The 17,341-nt window shown below is 44.6% G+C and overlaps 5 protein-coding genes across 6 annotated transcripts; 3 read left to right on the top strand and 2 right to left on the bottom strand.

Annotated features, from left to right (window-relative positions):
- Nucleotides 1-1,310: 1,310 nt before the first annotated feature.
- LOC108153258 (protein terminus) lies at nucleotides 1,311-2,640 on the top strand. The gene has a single exon (XM_017283121.2). The coding sequence runs from the start codon at nucleotides 1,311-1,313 to the stop codon at nucleotides 2,613-2,615; it is 1,305 nt and encodes a 434-aa protein (XP_017138610.2). The 3' UTR covers nucleotides 2,616-2,640.
- A 5,854-nt stretch (nucleotides 2,641-8,494) lies between these two features.
- On the bottom strand, nucleotides 8,495-10,350 carry LOC108152812 (prolyl 4-hydroxylase subunit alpha-2-like). Its single transcript, XM_017282400.2, has 6 exons — nucleotides 10,119-10,350; nucleotides 9,765-10,058; nucleotides 9,511-9,710; nucleotides 8,881-9,446; nucleotides 8,676-8,823; nucleotides 8,495-8,604 (listed from the first exon to the last, which is right to left on the bottom strand). Exons 1-6 carry the CDS (start codon nucleotides 10,322-10,324, stop codon nucleotides 8,582-8,584), a joined length of 1,437 nt encoding a protein of 478 aa, XP_017137889.1. The 5' UTR covers nucleotides 10,325-10,350; the 3' UTR covers nucleotides 8,495-8,581.
- A 42-nt stretch (nucleotides 10,351-10,392) lies between these two features.
- On the bottom strand, nucleotides 10,393-13,171 carry LOC108152811 (prolyl 4-hydroxylase subunit alpha-1-like). 2 transcript variants are annotated; one of them, XM_017282399.2, is made up of 9 exons: nucleotides 12,953-13,171; nucleotides 12,610-12,900; nucleotides 12,352-12,551; nucleotides 11,697-12,295; nucleotides 11,497-11,638; nucleotides 11,330-11,439; nucleotides 11,009-11,263; nucleotides 10,598-10,935; nucleotides 10,393-10,532 (listed from the first exon to the last, which is right to left on the bottom strand). In XM_017282399.2, exons 1-6 carry the CDS (start codon nucleotides 13,153-13,155, stop codon nucleotides 11,417-11,419), a joined length of 1,458 nt encoding a protein of 485 aa, XP_017137888.1. In that variant the 5' UTR covers nucleotides 13,156-13,171; the 3' UTR covers nucleotides 10,393-10,532; nucleotides 10,598-10,935; nucleotides 11,009-11,263; nucleotides 11,330-11,416. The 2 variants fall into 2 exon arrangements, with proteins under 2 accessions (XP_017137888.1, XP_033243518.1); XM_033387627.1 differs by having other exon boundaries at nucleotides 10,403-10,532; nucleotides 11,009-11,439.
- A 104-nt stretch (nucleotides 13,172-13,275) lies between these two features.
- LOC108152810 (prolyl 4-hydroxylase subunit alpha-2) lies at nucleotides 13,276-15,317 on the top strand. Its single transcript, XM_017282397.2, has 8 exons — nucleotides 13,276-13,503; nucleotides 13,554-13,859; nucleotides 13,909-14,108; nucleotides 14,169-14,284; nucleotides 14,340-14,768; nucleotides 14,829-14,867; nucleotides 14,925-15,090; nucleotides 15,145-15,317. Exons 1-8 carry the CDS (start codon nucleotides 13,313-13,315, stop codon nucleotides 15,186-15,188), a joined length of 1,491 nt encoding a protein of 496 aa, XP_017137886.1. The 5' UTR covers nucleotides 13,276-13,312; the 3' UTR covers nucleotides 15,189-15,317.
- Nucleotides 15,313-17,296, top strand: LOC108152809 (prolyl 4-hydroxylase subunit alpha-1). The gene is made up of 6 exons (XM_017282396.2): nucleotides 15,313-15,526; nucleotides 15,576-15,878; nucleotides 15,947-16,143; nucleotides 16,202-16,848; nucleotides 16,905-17,070; nucleotides 17,133-17,296. Exons 1-6 carry the CDS (start codon nucleotides 15,327-15,329, stop codon nucleotides 17,210-17,212), a joined length of 1,593 nt encoding a protein of 530 aa, XP_017137885.1. The 5' UTR covers nucleotides 15,313-15,326; the 3' UTR covers nucleotides 17,213-17,296.
- Nucleotides 17,297-17,341: the final 45 nt, after the last annotated feature.

The raw sequence follows: 17,341 nt of genomic DNA, 5'->3' as shown, positions 1-17,341 counted from the left end.
GTCAACGCCTGTTTTCCTGCTGTTGCAATCTTTCGACCTTGCCAGACTCCGAATCTGCTTTTGGGGCCCAAGGTAATTCGATTCGCGTTTGCATAGGACTCGCATGTGTCATTGCCACAGCACCCTCTACATGTACATCAGACTTAATTAAGTTTTGGCTCTCTGTCATGTGCCCCTGTGGCAGCAAAATGTACAAATTGTGCAACATATAAGAAAGGGAAGATGTGTTGCAAATGTAAACTAGGGAATGCCTTACTGGAAGCGTAATAAAACGCTCCGTTAGCGGAACGTATACCCATTATTCTATTAACATTCTGCCATACCCTCTAGAGAAACGCAAGCTAGATGAATGGACATGCGAGCTAGCATCTTGTTTAAATAATTATTGTCTACTTTAAGCACCTTCTAATTGACTTTGTTAATTTTCGAGCATATTTCACTCGAAGAAGAGCTTTAAATTGCAGTCGAGAAAAGCGGGTGGGAGGAAGTGGAATGGAAAGCCAAAACCTAAACCAGAGACGGCCACAGCGCAAAAGGCAGACAATGAAGCGTGAAAAAAGGAAACGGAAATTAAGTGACTGCAGTGCGACCGACTCTCGCCGAGAGAATGACCAGAGCTGCAGAGCTCCAGACCTCGAGCGCCATTGTCGCGTCACTTGCCATGCGGTGGTGGCCATTGTCCACTTCGTTTGCGTGGAGACAAGGCTTGAGGAGGCGGATGATGGCGGTTTGTCTATCCTATCCTCTCCTATACTATCCTATCCTCTCCATTGCTCTGTTCTGCTCTGCGTTCCTTCGACTAGTGCAAATTGCACAAGACGCCAGGGAAGCCTGGGCGTCGCTGGTTTATTTTTCCTAGGGATGATCTTTTTACCTTCTGTCACTTGGTGGGTTGAGGCGGCAGTCCTTGTGCTCGAATTGCTGTGGCTTTAATGGCTCAATCCTAGAATTAAGGTGGAAGGTGAGATGGCGACAGGTATGAGATCTACTCGAACCTACCTCTCCCAGGGGCTAGCAGATGCTGGCATCTGGAAATCATAAAAGCCCACAATAAATCGATCTGAGATTAGGCAAAGAATTTCCAAATAACAGATGTTAGCTGTAAGCCCTCGAGGATTTAGCCACCTACCTGTTACACAGGTAAAGGCTCCGACTACAGGTTACCCTCTGTGGATAGGCTCTGGGTGGTTCGCATATAAACCCAACGCTTCCAAAGCAGAGCACATCAGTCATCAACTGAATCTTAGCAGAGAAGCATCAACAGTAGTTTCCATTCCGAAAATCCATATTCCAACATGCCATTCGACATCATGTACGACGACGAGCCCATTTCGAGCTTTGTGTTCACGAATGAGGAAACGACACAAACATTCCACCATCGCTGGTATGCCCAGGGCCAGATGCACGAGTGTGCCACCTGCTATAGTTGCATAGACGCCGATGAGCCGCCTAGCCAGCACTGGGTACGTGGCGGCGAGAACTCGCAGGGCCTCAAGCTGAGCAAGCAACAGCAGGCCGTGCTCGACATCATCGAGGCGCGCCAGATAGAGACCTTCTTCTTGTGCGACGAGAGCGCCAAGGACAAGCTAGATCACTTCATGGGCGAAACCTGTGCCAGGGGAGTGCCCGAGCTACTACGCTGGATGTTCCACAACAACACGTTCAGCGTGGAGTTCAATCTGGCCTGCTACGTGAACGTTATGAACCAGGTGCTGATCTTCCAGAGCGGCAACCTCAGGGTGGATCATCACTATGACATAGAAGAGTGCGTGAGTGTGGTCTACGAGATGATAATGCAAAGGATCGAGAATTACCTGAGCTGCAACAGTGAGCATGGACTGGACGAGTGCAGCATTACCAGAATACGGGTGCAAGTGAAGAGACAGCGGCAGGATGCCGAATCCCCAGCCATGGAGTCATCGTTTGCCCTGCCCCTTCAGCTGAGACAGGAGGAGGGGTCCAGTTCCAGTTCCAATTCCAGCACTACCAGCGAAGCCGAGCTGACCAGTCTCAAGGCCGCCTACCTGAAGCACTACCGCGAATGCCTCGGCTACTTTCCACCCAACATGCGCGTCAATCTCCATGGCCTGCAGCAGTGCAAAACCACCAAGGAGCTCTATGTAGTGCCGTATCACATCAGCGAGACGCTGCAACAGTTGCCCAATAAGAATTTCCTCATTCTGAACGACATCATGGGCCAGTTCCAGCGACTGCACGAGCTGCCAACTCCCATTATGGGCTCCGCACCAGCGTCAGTGCCACCAACAGCATCGCCGACCTCGCCCACCCGTCCCCTGCAGTGTCGTCGGTGTCGCACTCATTTTACGCGCCGCAGCAAGTTGCACATCCACCAGCAGCTCCACTGCGGCCAGGACTTCTCCGTGGACAGCATGCACGCGGATATTGTCGAGATCTATGAGCAGTGTCTGCCCATTTCTCGCAATGTCTTTCAATACGCCTGCTATGGCATCACCAAGCCCAAGACAGTCATGCGGAAGGGCCAGTTTGTGCCAATCGAGTGCGATTGGCGCAGCGAGAGCTCGGTGAAAGTGCAGCACGGACCGTGCGTGGTCATCAGTAATGCTCAACATAGCAGTCCCTATAAATATTTGTAAATAAATGGTATATTTTAAGGCATAATCGAGTGGGTTTTCATTTTACATTTACTTATCTGAGTAGTAGGCTTTATATTTGGCACTGGTTTGGGGAGAGCATCCATAAGGCTTTGCTTCTGGAAAAAGCAGTCAGTACATTTCAGTCAGACTGTCAGCAAGGGCAGAATTCATTTAATTCAAAATTACATTTGGCTTTAACACACCGTACAAAATTATCGGACTTCCCCTCCCGCTTCCTGTGTGCCCTGGTCGACGCAACGATGCTCCATCGATGGATAGTCAGTAGTCAGCCAACATGTTGTACCTGGTTCCCAATTCCCGTGTCTGTTCATGGTCCATGGCATTCTCGGCTATCTTTGTCCCCTGAAACTCAACGTGGAGCTCCTTGAGCGAGTCGCCTGAGCCTGGAGGACGCTGCGAACGATAAACTGCTGATGGCTCATGACCAACAGGAGGCAAAAAATACACAGAAGAAAATCGTATCGGCCACATTTTAGAAGATGACTAATTGAGAAGTTTTAAATAAAATATAATAATTCGAGTCTATACAAATACGGTTGCTGTAGTTACTTGTTTATAATGCGGGTTGAAGACTCTTCTGGCTCTTAAAGCCCTTATCCGAGTTATCAGTTTGGTTCTATACCGGAGAACTTGATTAACTCATGCACTATTTGCAATCAAACGCCTCGTTCGGATCAGTTTTAATCAACAGCTTACACGCATACATTCGAATGCACTGCTGACGGTTGCACTGAGGGCCGGTTTACGCACAAAAAAATGCAAAGTACCAACTTTACCCAAAGCCGCTATCAAAGGGCTATCAACCAAGAGTAAACACTGATAGCATTATCTGAGCGGAAAGGCTATTGGCAATAATTTGCAATTAAATTGGAGGGTGCTCCCCGTTTAAGTAGCCAAAAGAACGAGAACCATCCGAAGCCAAACAATTTCGCATTGCAACCACGACACAACAATCAAGTAGTATTCGCTATAACGATGCAACACCCACCACCCCACCCACATTCCACCGCCACAAGCCAATTATTGCGGTTACGCTTGGTGTGGCACTAAGCCAAAAACCAAATGGACAGACGGAGATGTTAAAAACAACAGCAATTCCTCTTCTGGCCACTTGCTAATTACCCAGCGGTCTGTGAAGACCGTCATTGAAGACTCATGGATAAATCAATTTGAATTTGATTTAATTGCATTTAATGAAAAGATTTTCGGGTTTAAGTATGTGCAACGAGGAAATATTTTAAGAAATGGTCTGCGTATAAGAATATTTAATAGTCAAGGCAGCAGGCAGCCTTGGACAACTCCATTCTGGGGGCACCAGCTCCAAGTGTCACAACACGTAAGTCAACATGTGGAAATTGGATTATTAGAGCGGTGCGTGTGCACAATGGAAGACGAGGGAAAACAGCAAATTGGACCAAAAACGCTCGCAGCTAAGACAGCTCCAGGAGGAGCAGCAGCAACAAAGCAGCATGTCGATTGGGTAACTAACGAGGCACAAAACGAGGCAAAACATTCGAGGAATGTGAACAAATTTAAAATTCAACAAAACGATGTCCCGCCGAAAGTACTGCCTGTGGAATGCCAAACAAAAGCATCCATAATTCAGTGAGCACCGAAGTAAAGATGGGGAAAGTTGTCAGAACTAAATTATCTAAGAAATTGCTTGAAAGTCTTTCCAGTCTTTAACGAGGGGGAACGTTCTGAGTTGCTGCGGAGACCGCAACTCTACAGTTATACCCGATACTAAGTCAGTATGGCTCTCTCCGGCAGACGCCGCTAATATTGAACGACACGACAAAGAGTGCGTGCGAGAGAGACAGAAAATCAGTCTGAGCGTGACGTCGGGGGCTGCGTAGCCACTGCAAATTGATTTGTTCCTTTTGGCTACAAAAATGATCCGATCTGATCCAGATTCAGCAATCTGATAGATATGGTCATTATCTATGATTCTGCGTTTTTAGTTTTCTCGTATCCTCAGTATTGTGCATACAACAGATTTTCGTCCTTTGTGGGGGCGGAAGGGGGTGGGGCGAAATTCTGAGATATACGTTTTATAGTGAGATCTAACAGGAGTGCGGATACCAAATTTGGTTACTCTAGCCTTAATAGTCTCTGAGATTTGTGAATATCCCCAGATTTTCATCCTCTGCGGGGGCGGAAGGGGGTGTGGCGAAATTTTGAAACAAACTCGTCTCGGTCCGATATATTAGGAGTGTGGATACCAAATTTGGTTGCTCTAGCTTTTATAGTCTCTGAGATCTAGGCGCTAGTGTTTTACTCTAAGCAAAGCCGGTTATGCTACGTTTGTGTTAGAGAGAGACAGGGCGAGAAAAAATGAAATTGTTTTCTTGATTCTGGCTATAATAATTATACGATCTGGTTCAGATTTTGCACTCTAGAAGATATAGTCATCTTCTACGATTCTTCTACGATTTTTAGTTTTCTCGTATCGTCGAAATTGTGGATGCCACAAATTTTCGCCCTTTGTGGGGGCGGAAGTGGGCGGGGCAAAGTTTTGAAATATTCTTGTAGCAGTGACATATCACAGAAGTCTGGATCCAAAACATCGTTGCTCTCGCTCTTATAGTCTTTGAGCACTAGGCGCTGAAGGGGACGGACAGACGGACAGACGGACGGACGGACAGACGGACAGACAGACATGGCTCAATCGACTCGGCTATTGATGCTGATCAAGAATATATATACTTTATGGGGTCGGAAACGATTCCTTTTGGACGTTACACACATCCACTTTTACCACAAATCTAATATACCCCAATACTCATTTTGAGTATCGGGTATAAAAAGAAGCTCCAGCTGAAGCTCCTCAGAATATGGCTTGCAAAGGAACAAAGACATGGAGTGCTCAAGCCTGCAAGTAAGCACTCCTTCAAAATGGGCCAGAAGGCTAACCCAAGTCGGCCCACGCCCGCAAAGAAATCCGATGGCCATCCCCAAGCATCCAGGCTTCAGCTGGAAGACTCTCCAAGACATCATAGGGTGATCAGTGCACTAAGAATAAGGCATGGTCATTATAAAAACAATAAATAAACAGATATGTGAAACTTATTAACATATACAAAAAACCATTCATATTGCATGTAGAGTTGTATCATGACCCTCCTTTCGTTGATGGAGGTATCCCTATGCACTAAATGGTAATATCAGAGTACCCGCCAGGGTGGGGAAACGTCTCCACGGACATAGACACTGGCCAGACGACAACAAGTGCGAAATATGGCCTTCCATCCATTTTAGCTTTAATTTTAAAGCCATTTCTCAATGAGCGAGCCCAGGGCAGGCTGTCAGATCGTATATCGCAAATCGATTTTTCCTTCTCGGCTATTTTTTTTTCGGCTATAAATTACATGTCGTCCCTCGTCAAAGTTGCCTTGCGCTGTCCTTCACAGGGAATTGGGTGGAATTTGTGCACTTAGTTCCAGCGCCTCATTATGGCCGTCACGGCGGTGGTAATCCTAATGCGTTGTAATAATAATTCAAATATTCCGGAGAACGGACACATTAGTTCCGCCATTTTGAACAGGCGGCAGCACATTGTGTGATAAACGATGGACCAACCAACAGGTTGTGACAAGTGGATTCGGCGGTCCAATTTGTAGGCACTTCATAAATGTCTAGGGGAAAGTTATTAAATGATCATTTCGCTGGAAATGTTACGCGCCAGAATGATTGATAGCCCAGTGAAGCCCCTACGCACAATCGGAAGACACGAGAGAGCCCATAAAACGCTTTCGGCGAATGCCCATCAAGTAGCGATACAATAAATAATACAATAGTCAGAAACATTTGACAGAGCATCCATAAAAGTGCCGAAAGAACCAAAGAGGACTCCTACCAACTCCACAATCGTCTGTGTGTATGGAGCTCCTGCTCATTCAAATTGTAGCCATGTTCACATAAAGAGCAGACAAAAGACATAAAGTAAATGAAGCGCCACACAAAATGCAGACGAGATGAGTAGTACATATGTATGTATTTATATATATACATATGTAGAGCTGCTCCGAGCCACTAGCAGACGATGTGACGAGTATTTTCATTCTATTTCCATTTGCACATTCTCGTAACTCAGTTGCCATTCAAAAGCGAAATCCAAATCAATTGTTACACACAATGAAAACAGTTTTTCCTGCACAATAAATGCGAGCATATAGATATACATAAGTCTGTGCAGCATTCTCTGGATACCAAACAGTGCAAAGCTCCCTTTGGGGAGCCTTTCGGCTTTAATATAAAAATAATCATTTAAGCAAGATCCCAGGACTCAATCCGGCGCTTGCCTGTCAGCAGCAAAGGAGAACAATAGACTACTGACGGCTACATGTGATTGCTTGAGTAAATTGTATGACTGACTGGCAACTGGCAACTGGCAACTGGTAACTGGCAAGTTGTCAAGATAAGGTCTAACATCAATCGGGGCTGCTTGGCAGACACTCCATAGAAAGCTTAACCTTGAAATGCATGAATACCGGAATGGTTATTGTGTCTGGCTACGACATGAGAAGTGTGCAAGTGAATTCTCAATGTGTCAAAATTGTGGTGTTGCGAGATAAGTATTTATAGAATTGAATACCTTTAAGCCAAAATACAGAAAATAATGCGACAATTGTGTGCATTGTGTGTGTGTGGGAGATGAATAATTATTGCACGAAACCAATGCAAAAACAAATAAATTTAAGAGTGGGAATATAAAATGTCCATAGCAGCCCATTCATCACTCTGATTACTTTTCCCCATTTAATCCATATACGAGTAGAGAACAGACTATGTGTTCCTTGGAGTAAAAACGAAACCCATTCCAATCCACACTCTAATAGACAATGAACCCGTCCAACCATTTCAATACTTCAGCATCAGTGCCATGAATATAGATTGCGTGCAGTGACGCACACGCGAATCGGTACGGTTACGGGTACTGGTACGGGTGCGGGGATAGAGAAAGGCATTCATACATGACATTTTAATACCCATATGAATGGTAATCAAAATGAACAAAAAAAAAAAACTCAAAGTTCGCGAGGCACACACGAGACAAAAGGGACATTAATTTCGACAGGACTTTAGCCTTCCTCTGCGATGATGCTTGGCTGGAGAATCATCTGGAATTGAGATGTACAATCATGTTAACAAACAATTGTCAAATTGGCGTCCTGTCAAATGGAGCTTATTAGCATAAATTGCTTTTTAATGTCGAAAATTGCTTGGCGAAAGCATTAGCATCTGCCCACGATTATCACATGCTCCTCCTGCATTTGATTTTCAATGGCAGTCTGGCAGCCATATTTCAGCTCGGCGCAGACAAGCGGACCAAAGAACCCTTAAGTGATTTGTTTGTTCAAGAGGAATTGATTGCAACGAAAGCCGAGACAGACACACAGTCAGGCAACGCAAAGACAAAGGCAGCCCAGCCAGCTGTGGCGAAAGAACCTGAATCCGAATCAGCAACAGAACCCAGACAGGCACCGATATACCCGCCCTTGGGGGCGGTTCGTATAAATCCATCCATCCATTCGACCCACAGCACACACACACACTGGCAAGTGTGAATTTGCCATTTTTATGGTTTAAGTGTCGCGTCATTATAATTCAGTTGGAATGCATGGCATTCGGACCATTTGAATGGTTTATGGGAGACACATTAAAAGTTCTCCCTGCACATATTTGTTTTAGAAATATATATCACCCACAAAAGGCAATCAAGATAACATGAAAAACATCTGACGCAGTTGATAAAGTGCTTTCAAATGGTATGGGGAATACTACGGAATTGTCTGATTAACGAAAACGTATATGGATTTAATGCTAAACAGACTGAAAAAGAGAGATTCAACCGAAGATAGGAAGCGAGAGAAGTTTAATTTTGTTATTTAAAACACATTCATACGATAAATCGATTCAGGAACTTAACCAGAACTGCCATGTGCTCAATTCAATTTCTTCGTTGCAACTGAAATTATTAAAATTTAAGCTTTAGTATGCCCAAACGATGCATATATGTATATAGATTAATAAGCTCACCCCACATGTTCCCTATTATTAGAGGGCAAGAATTGTGCAAGACACTCCAATCGGTGTTCCGCCATAGCAGCAAAGAACCTTTCTGCGGCTTCACGCGTAAGCTGAGAAAGGGGAAGACTGTCTCTCCGCCTTGCTGCACATTGCTCATCTGTTAAAAAGGTTGAGTTGAATTAAATACAGCTCTAAAAAATTAAAATATCCTTACAAAAATTAATGCTGTAGCTGCAGAACCCGCACTGTCATCAAGATCATATCTGCCAGCAATCCCATAATTGACAACCTGTAGCATTTCCTTTTCGTTCATATCCATTCCACTGACATCCTGAATGCGTCGATTCACAGTGCGAATGATATCTTGGGCAGAGTTCGACAACTGGGCTATCATACAGGTGAAATTGCTTGAAATTTTTTGGCGTTTCAGTTTGGGTCTAGCTAAACTCTTCAATGCCTCAATTTCCTCATGGTTGAAGAGATCATGATATATGTAAACGTGCGCTTCGTTATCCAAATTCTCTTGTCTGATGGGTGCAAGCTGTAGAAACGGCGTGGATCGTAGGTAGCGACAATGGACATCATTAACTTTTCGAGGATACGACATTGCACACAAGGTTTTTAGATTGTGTAGGTGCAAAACATCTTCTTCTGGTTGGGAACGTTTAAAGGGCTGACTTTCCAGCAGCTGCAGCTTGGACAACTGCTTCAGCATATACTGGTGATCGGGCTGAATGGAAAGTACTTCGTGGGCATGCTCAATAGATGCGGAAAAACGTCCTACGATACGGGAAGGAAATCAAATTCATATTCAAAAGTTATTCTGTAGAAATGTTCAACTAACCAAATCCCTTTGTGGCCTCAACAAGCATTTCCAAAATAGTGATATATTTCATGACCATTGTGTCAAACTGTTTTTGATTGCGATGGGCATCATAGTAAAAGAGAGCCAATTCCAGCCAATATTCGGCTGTCTCGTAGTGTTTGATATACAGATTTACCAGACCGAACATGAAACACTCGCTCGGTCCCCATTTCTTACGACTGGAAGGAATCGAAAGGATTGAAATCAGAAAGCATAAAGTTTTATCATCATACCTGTAGCGTTTGCCACGCAATATTCCGCCTGCCATGTCTCCGGGATCCAAGCTATAAACGGTTTGGAGCTTATAAATAGCTCCTAGAGCTTCCTCAAAATCAATGCCAGTGGGCTGCTCGTGTAATCGAGACTGGGACATGGCAATCTCTTTGGAGCCGAATACTTTTTGCATCAGTTTCAAATATTGCGGCCAATCCCAGTACATATGACGAATGAGCCTGAACTGATGCCACAAATTATGCCCAGGCTTTGCTGTTAGTGCGCTCAACAGATCCTCCGCATGCTTTATGGCTCTGTAAAATGTGCGACGATTCAGTTTTTGTTTGATTTAACTACATGTTGGTTGTACATACAGATGCACTTGCTTCAGTTGAATCTTCAACGCTTCCTCATAGCTTTTAAAATTATTCACATATGCTTCTTTCAGTTGTATCATGGGTAGCAGAGATTCCAAGGATATGGTAATGTCGTGCGACTTGGCTTCATATTGAAGCTGTGCCCCAGCTTGGAGACAAACAGCCGCCATCAGAAACAGAAAGAACAGACACAATTTAACCATGGCAATGACTAATTAAAACTGATCTGAAAACCTATATGAAAGACGAACTTCCTGAGAAGCTTGGCTAATATGTTTTCATTATGCTTTATGCTTGATTATTTCCCAAATCTGAGCTACGTTACAATTATTTCCAGCTTTTCCAAATTTTTGTCACGCCATCCTTGCATCAATATCCCCAATCATACTAAGGGGGAGGGTGTGTCTGCAACTGAAAAATCGCCCAATCAAATCAGTTATTAAATTGACAGAGATTCAAGAACTTATTGCACTTACAGGAATGGGTAGCAAAGATTCCCGGGATCTGTAATCATCCGTCTCTCCCTTAGCCTGGAGGCAAACAACAGCCGTTAGAAGCAGGAAGAACAGGCACAATTTAACCATGGCAATAACAAATTTTAACTGACTTGAAAATCTGTATGAATCACTTGGTGAGACGCTTGGCTAATATGATTTCTGTATGCTTCATGCTTCGATATTTCCGCGGTGTCTTAACCTTGAGAGTATAGAGGAGGATTACCCAGTTGGGCTACACCACAAGGGGACCCTTATTCGTGAGAATGCACAGGCTGAGAGGGGATAAAGCTCTTCTCTGCCCTGCTCTGCATCGGTCACTTTAGAAAGTTCGGTAAGTAAGCTAATATACAAAGCATTCGATAATAAAAATGGTTTAAATATATTACATACATAGATCAATGGTGCAATGACGCGATCACCGGACTCCCTTTCATGTTCTCCTCTATAATTTCAAAAGTCCGTGGCTTATCTGCAGCCCTTCTGTCTAGATGGCATTTCCCACACCTTCACATAGACCAGTGAAGATTCTTGACCGATGCTTGCTTCAGTTGCTGCAAAGGCCTCAAGAAAGGTATCATGCCAGGCAGGTTTCGCTGGTACTTCAATGTCAAACCTTGGCAAATGGTAACATGTTATAGACTGAAACTGTAGAAAATTAAATGACCTCAGCAATTAGTTGCGCTTTAATTACACATGCTCCCGGTACTTTACTTAAAACTTTTGTTGTTCTTGGATATGAAGCCAAGTTAATTTTTAAAAACATTTTTGTACATAGTTTAAGGATCACCACCGAATATACTATTCTATCTGTTTCGTAGCAACTAAAAAGAGACGAATCAAAGGGTTACGATGTCATGTAAATGATATTTTAGACTTACCCCACTTATTCCCCACAATGACGGGACACTCAATGTGGTAATCGCCTGTCCTGGGCCACACCAGAAGCGAACCCTTTTGTGGAGTGACCCGTAGATTTAGAGAGGGAAAATGTGTTTCACCTCCTTGCTCGACATTACTCAGCTGATATAACGGAGGAGTTATTGTAGATGGTTTCATACATCATCAACTGTGTACTCACATAAAGCAAGGCAGTGACGACAGCTGGATCCCCTGGAGGAGGCTCTAAGAAGTGTCCGCCAATGCCAAAGTTCCTGACTTGCAGATCATCGGACTGAGGCGAACTGGCGCCGCTGGCTTGGTGTATCCTTCTATTCAAGGAGCTAATTATCTTATGCATTGAGCTGCTTAGTTCTGCTGATTGCCAGGGGCGTGTGGCCGTGTAGTCCGTGAAACTGTCGATTTCCCTGTATGTTATTTTGTTCCGTTTCAAAAGTGGACTTGCCAAACGCCTGACCATAGCCAGCTCTTCATCGCTGAGGATATCATGATATAAACTGATGAGTGGCATGAGAGAAAGTTCTTCCATTTTAAGCGGCGCTAAGCGAAGAAAATCCACTCCCCTCATGTAACGACAGTGGAGCCTGCCAGCAGGCGGTGACTGATGCTGGCGGCACAATCTCTTGAGTAGCTTTGCATCCACATCTATGGGTAATGATGATTTTGGTTTTTGCTCATCTGATTTCGTACCAAGTTCTTGTACTTTGCCTTGGAAGAATTTATCGTAAGGCTGAAGTACCAATAGTTCTTTCGCATGTTCCAAAGCAGCCTCAAATTTACCTGGAAAAGGTAATCTTTTGATGGAAAATCACTTTCTTAATGGAAATATGCTTTACCCAAGCCAATGTTGGCAAGCATCAAGTACTCCAATACGTGGTCATAGGTCCAGTGACGGAATCCTAGCTGTCTGGGATTGGGATGTCGCCTGTAACTGTCCCGCGTCAGTTTCAGCCAAGCGTCAGCGTCCTTGTAATACCCTTGAAGTTGACAAAAAACTCCCAGCACGAATGTCTCAAAAGCTCCCCACCGCTTAACCCTGTTTAATTATAGAATTTGGTATATACGTAGGCTCTGATAACTATCCATCCACTCACTTGTACTGTCTGCCGTGTAGGTTTCCTCTGGCTATGTCCGCGGGTTCCAAATCCCAAGTATACTGTATGCGCTGGAGCCCTTTGAGAGCCTCCACAAGATCCATATTTGTGGGCATTTGGGGTTGCAGTTCCTTTAGAATCTGTATCTGTATCTGTTCTTTGGGGGCACGCATAACAGTAAGCCACTTGGCCCAATCCAGATGCATGTGACGTATCACAGAGAACTGATGCATTAAATTCATAGAATTTAAGGTCGCTTTCCTTTGCAGATCCTCATACATTCGAATGGCTCTAGAAATATTTTGTTTATTTTAAATTTCATATTAAATTTTGATTGACTCACAGTTGGACATCTACCAATTGCTGTTGCAAAGTTTGCGCATAGCTGCGAAGGTTTGCCACCGTCTTTTCCTGCAGTTTCAAAAGCGGCAGCAAGGCCTCTAGTGATACAGAAAATCCAAAGGTGGGTGGTATATATCGCTCAGCATTGATGCAGGTGCCCAGAGCTGAAAACAAGAAAGGCAACAAGAAAGCAAACTTGATCATTGCAGGGACTGTAAAGGTTATGATCATATACTTAAAAGATCTATACTGAAACGAACTGAATTACCCTAACGAAAGCATTCGCCAGGGCAATATCTCTGGCCTCAATGTGGCATGAGTTTTATAAACAGTTGATGGGCTGATTTCCAAAGCTAGCAACATGTGGCATTGCTTATTGTTCTTCCTCTGCTTCATCTTACATAAACTGCCTCGAGTGCAAATGGAATGCATGACAGATCATGCCCAGTCCACAGCATCCATGATAAGTCTAGTGGAAATGGAAAGTGTGTTCATTAAACAGCTAGACAGATACTCGGATGACTTGGAGTGGAAAATCAACAACATGGAGAGGTTGTTTTCAATTATTCTCAAAGATTTTTAACCGATCTTCTTCCGCTCAGCTTTCTTGACGAAGTGCAGCTGAAAAGGGTGCCTTGGAAGCATACTCCGGAGGAGTATGTTGCTCATCCGTTGACCAGTTTCTCGCTAATACGACGCCTACATGAGGATTGGAGCCATATGGAGATATTTATGTCACATCGCGTGGGCTTGGATAGTCTCAACAAAATTCAGAGTATACTAGATATGGCCAAGCCCACAGAACAGGATCTTCAAGATGCCCTCAGCGGCATAGACGCCATCCAGAGTCACTATGACCTAGAGCCAACGGATATAGCCAATGGAGTGCTGCATGGACGGCAATACAAGTAGGTTGAATGCCTATTCTCTTTCATATATGTACATGGTTCTATTTAGCACTACCATGACGACTCTCGAGTGTCTGGCTATGGTTAAATTTCACGAAAGTAACCAGCAGATGCATTCGGCAATCGGATGGTATGAGGCAGCGCTACAGCGCTACGACGGGGCCAGAGATGGTCATCTCTACAGAGAAGTTTTAAATTTTAAACTATCCGATTTTTATGGTAGTTATGCTCGTGCCTTGGCCGCAAGAGGTAGGTTAGGTTTACAGCATTATTCCATTGCCTTTCACTTGGGTTTCTTCCGCAAAACAGGCTTGTGGAAGCCCGCATTAGCCCTACTTGAGAATGTGTCCGACTTGCATGCTGATCTCTGGCTACTGCAGCGTCAGCTGAGGAATCTAATGGACCTGCATGAGCGCCACGAAACAGTAAGTCTGAAAAAAGGGTCCATATTTGCATAATTTCTTTGGCTCTTCATTCCAGTATATGAAAAAAGATCCAAACACCGAAATGATCGCTTGTCTTGGTTTATATACACCCATCAGAAATCGTAGCTGTCACTACGACGCTACTAGAACAGCATTCCTTCGGCTTGCCCCGCTCAAGGTGGAGATGCTTAGCCTAGATCCCTATATAGCCATCTACCACGATGTCATTTACGAGAGAGAGATCGCTCGTGTCATGACGCTAGCACTATCTTCACTCAAGGGTCCTGGCCGCTATAGTAAGCGGCGGGAGCACAATCTAAAGTCTGTGACGGTGTACGAGGAGGAGAACAGCCAACTGAACCAACGTACTAGGGATATGACTGGTGAACAAGTGAAAGAAGACAAGGACTTTCGTATCTACAATTCTGGGATAGGTGGCTATATACGATACCATATGGATAACTTGGCGAAAGAAGAGCAACAGGTATCCTAATACTTGACACACAAAAGAAGGGAATGTTCTTATAATTTTCGTATCCTTTAGCCTGGCTTTGGGGATTACCAGACAACAATTATGTTTTTTGTAAGTATTAAGAACATTTCCTTTTCTGTCTTTAATCTTAATTAATCCGCAATTTAGTTAAATGAAGTGCCGCACGGCGGCGCCATTTCATTTCCACAACTGGAATTTACTGTCTGGCCTCGAAAGGGCAGTGCTCTGGTGTGGCACAATCTGAATAATAATTTGGAGCTCGACTATAGTGTTGCACACATCTCATGCCCTGTCATAGTGGGCTCCAAGTGGAGTAAGTTTTTCCCATTAACATTCATTCAAAAATTCAATTTCACTTCATTTTCAGCCCTAGTCAAGTGGCTGCATGAGGAGCACCAAAGGTTTTCATAGACCCTGCAAAACCACGTGACTAAATCACTAAATCATAGCCGTGAAATGGATAATTTTCCAACGCTTTCTGCTTCTTAGTGGGTACTTTTTTTTAGCCAGTTTAAGTTTGTTTCTTAACCTGTTTAAAACTCTAGTAAAATGTCCAGACTTTTCGCCTTAATTTGCCTTATAGTTTTAGTCCAAGACAGTCGCTCTGTTGATCCGGCGAACTATTTTGTAGATTACTACAGTTCTTCGGTTTTGGGATTGCTGAATCTTTTTGAGCTTGAGCGAGAATTTATGGACAATTTCATAGTCTATGCAGATGTCCTGCAAGAGAAGGTTGACAACCTGAAAATGTGAGTGAAGGAAACCCCGGTGGTCCAAGAAACATTTCCTATATTTCAGGTACATCGATTCTTTGGATCGTGGTATGCATGAAAACCACAAGGAACGGGAAGGCTTTGTCTCCAACCCACTCAACGCCTTTGGACTGATCCGTCGCTTGCATCAGGAATGGCCCAAGTGGCAGAACTACACCAAGAAGCCCCTGGGTGTGGCACAGCTAACTGCAATGCAAGAGCTACTGTCTGAAGCGCCTGAACCTTACGACATGACAGAGTCCCTGAAGTCAATGGATCGAATTGAGAGAGCTTATGACCTCCCAGCCAGCCACATAGCCAGGGGCCTGCTGCAGAACAAACAATACGAGTAAGTGATCGATGGAATCGATCATTCGATCGAATATCCTGCTGAATCAGCAGATCACTTTTGAACAGCACTCAACTATCAGTCCGGGACTGCTTGGCCTTGGCACAGCACAAATACGAATCCGGCGACTATATACGTGCCTCGATGTGGTACCGCGAAGCCCTGCGCCACAATGGCGAACCCAACGCCGATATCATTAACAGCGTTCTGGGCAATCCACTCGAAGGTGTGGATCTTCAGTTTGCCAGAACCATTGTCATACGCGGTGAGTGTTGAAGGGAAGAAAGCTTTGAGCCAAAGATCTGCAGGTTTTCATTTGACAGGCCTTGGTTTGTCGGATCATTCGATGAGCAGGGAAACGATTCACGAATTAGCCAGCAACTTTTTGAACCAGTCCAGTCCACGAGATGTGAAGATATTCATCAACCATTATCTCAGACAAAGTGATGAGCAAATAGGCAATGAATTGGGTACCGTCCAGAAGCCGCCAACTGCCCACGAATCTGGATGTCGCGGACTGTTTCCCAAACGCACGAATCTCGTCTGTCGCTACAACAGCACCACGACACCTTTCCTAAGACTGGCCCCCCTGAAAATGGAGGAGGTTAATCACGATCCTTATATCGTTATGTACCACCAAGTTCTATCGGACCGAGAAATGGAGGAAATGAAGCAACTGGCACAGCCAATGACCAATGGAATGTCGGGGTCGGAATTGGCGAATTTAACAGAGCCCCTCGAAATTGTGGCACGCGTCGCATGGCTGATTGAAGCGTCGCCCTTCAGGGAGCGGCTCAATCTCCGCATCGGTGACATGACGGGCTTCGATGTGAGTGACTTTAAAGCCCTCCAATTGGCCAACTTTGGGGTGGGCTCCTACTTCAAGGCGCACTACGACTACCGCACCGAACGCGTCAACGACTTGGGCGTCACAGAGTTGGGCGATCGCACAGGCAGCATTATCTTTTATGTCAGTCGATATCCTTTCCCTTCCGCACATAAATTCACACCTTAAATCCCTTGCAGGCCAGCGAAGTGCCCCAAGGTGGCGCCACGATATTCCCCGACATCCAGGTGACGGTCACACCTCAGAAAGGAAACAGCTTGTTCTGGTTCAACACATTCGATGACTCGACCCCAGACCCGCGATCCCTGCACGCCATATGCCCTGTCATAGCCGGTTCCAGATGGAGTAAGTGTTCCCAGTAAGTTCCCAGGGACTAGAGACCATCTCATTCGATTGCCTTCTTACAGCAATTACCAAATGGCTCCACCAATGGCCACAAATGTTTCTGAAGCCCTGTAGTCCGCGGGCAGTGGAACGGACGTCTTAAATTGCAATTTTCCTCTTTTCTATGGCATGTAAATAAAGTTGGAGATTCCAGATAAATTCCATATCAAATCAAATATAATCTTAGCTAATTCGTGTAGCTAATTTGTTTTAATGAAATGGTATTTAGTTT

The sequence above is a fragment of the Drosophila miranda genome, chromosome XR (assembly GCF_003369915.1).
Source record: "Drosophila miranda strain MSH22 chromosome XR, D.miranda_PacBio2.1, whole genome shotgun sequence".
Classification (NCBI taxonomy): Eukaryota; Metazoa; Arthropoda; class Insecta; order Diptera; family Drosophilidae; genus Drosophila; species Drosophila miranda.
The sequence above is the reverse complement of the archived record's forward strand: the minus strand, read 5'-3'. Positions and strand labels throughout refer to the sequence as shown.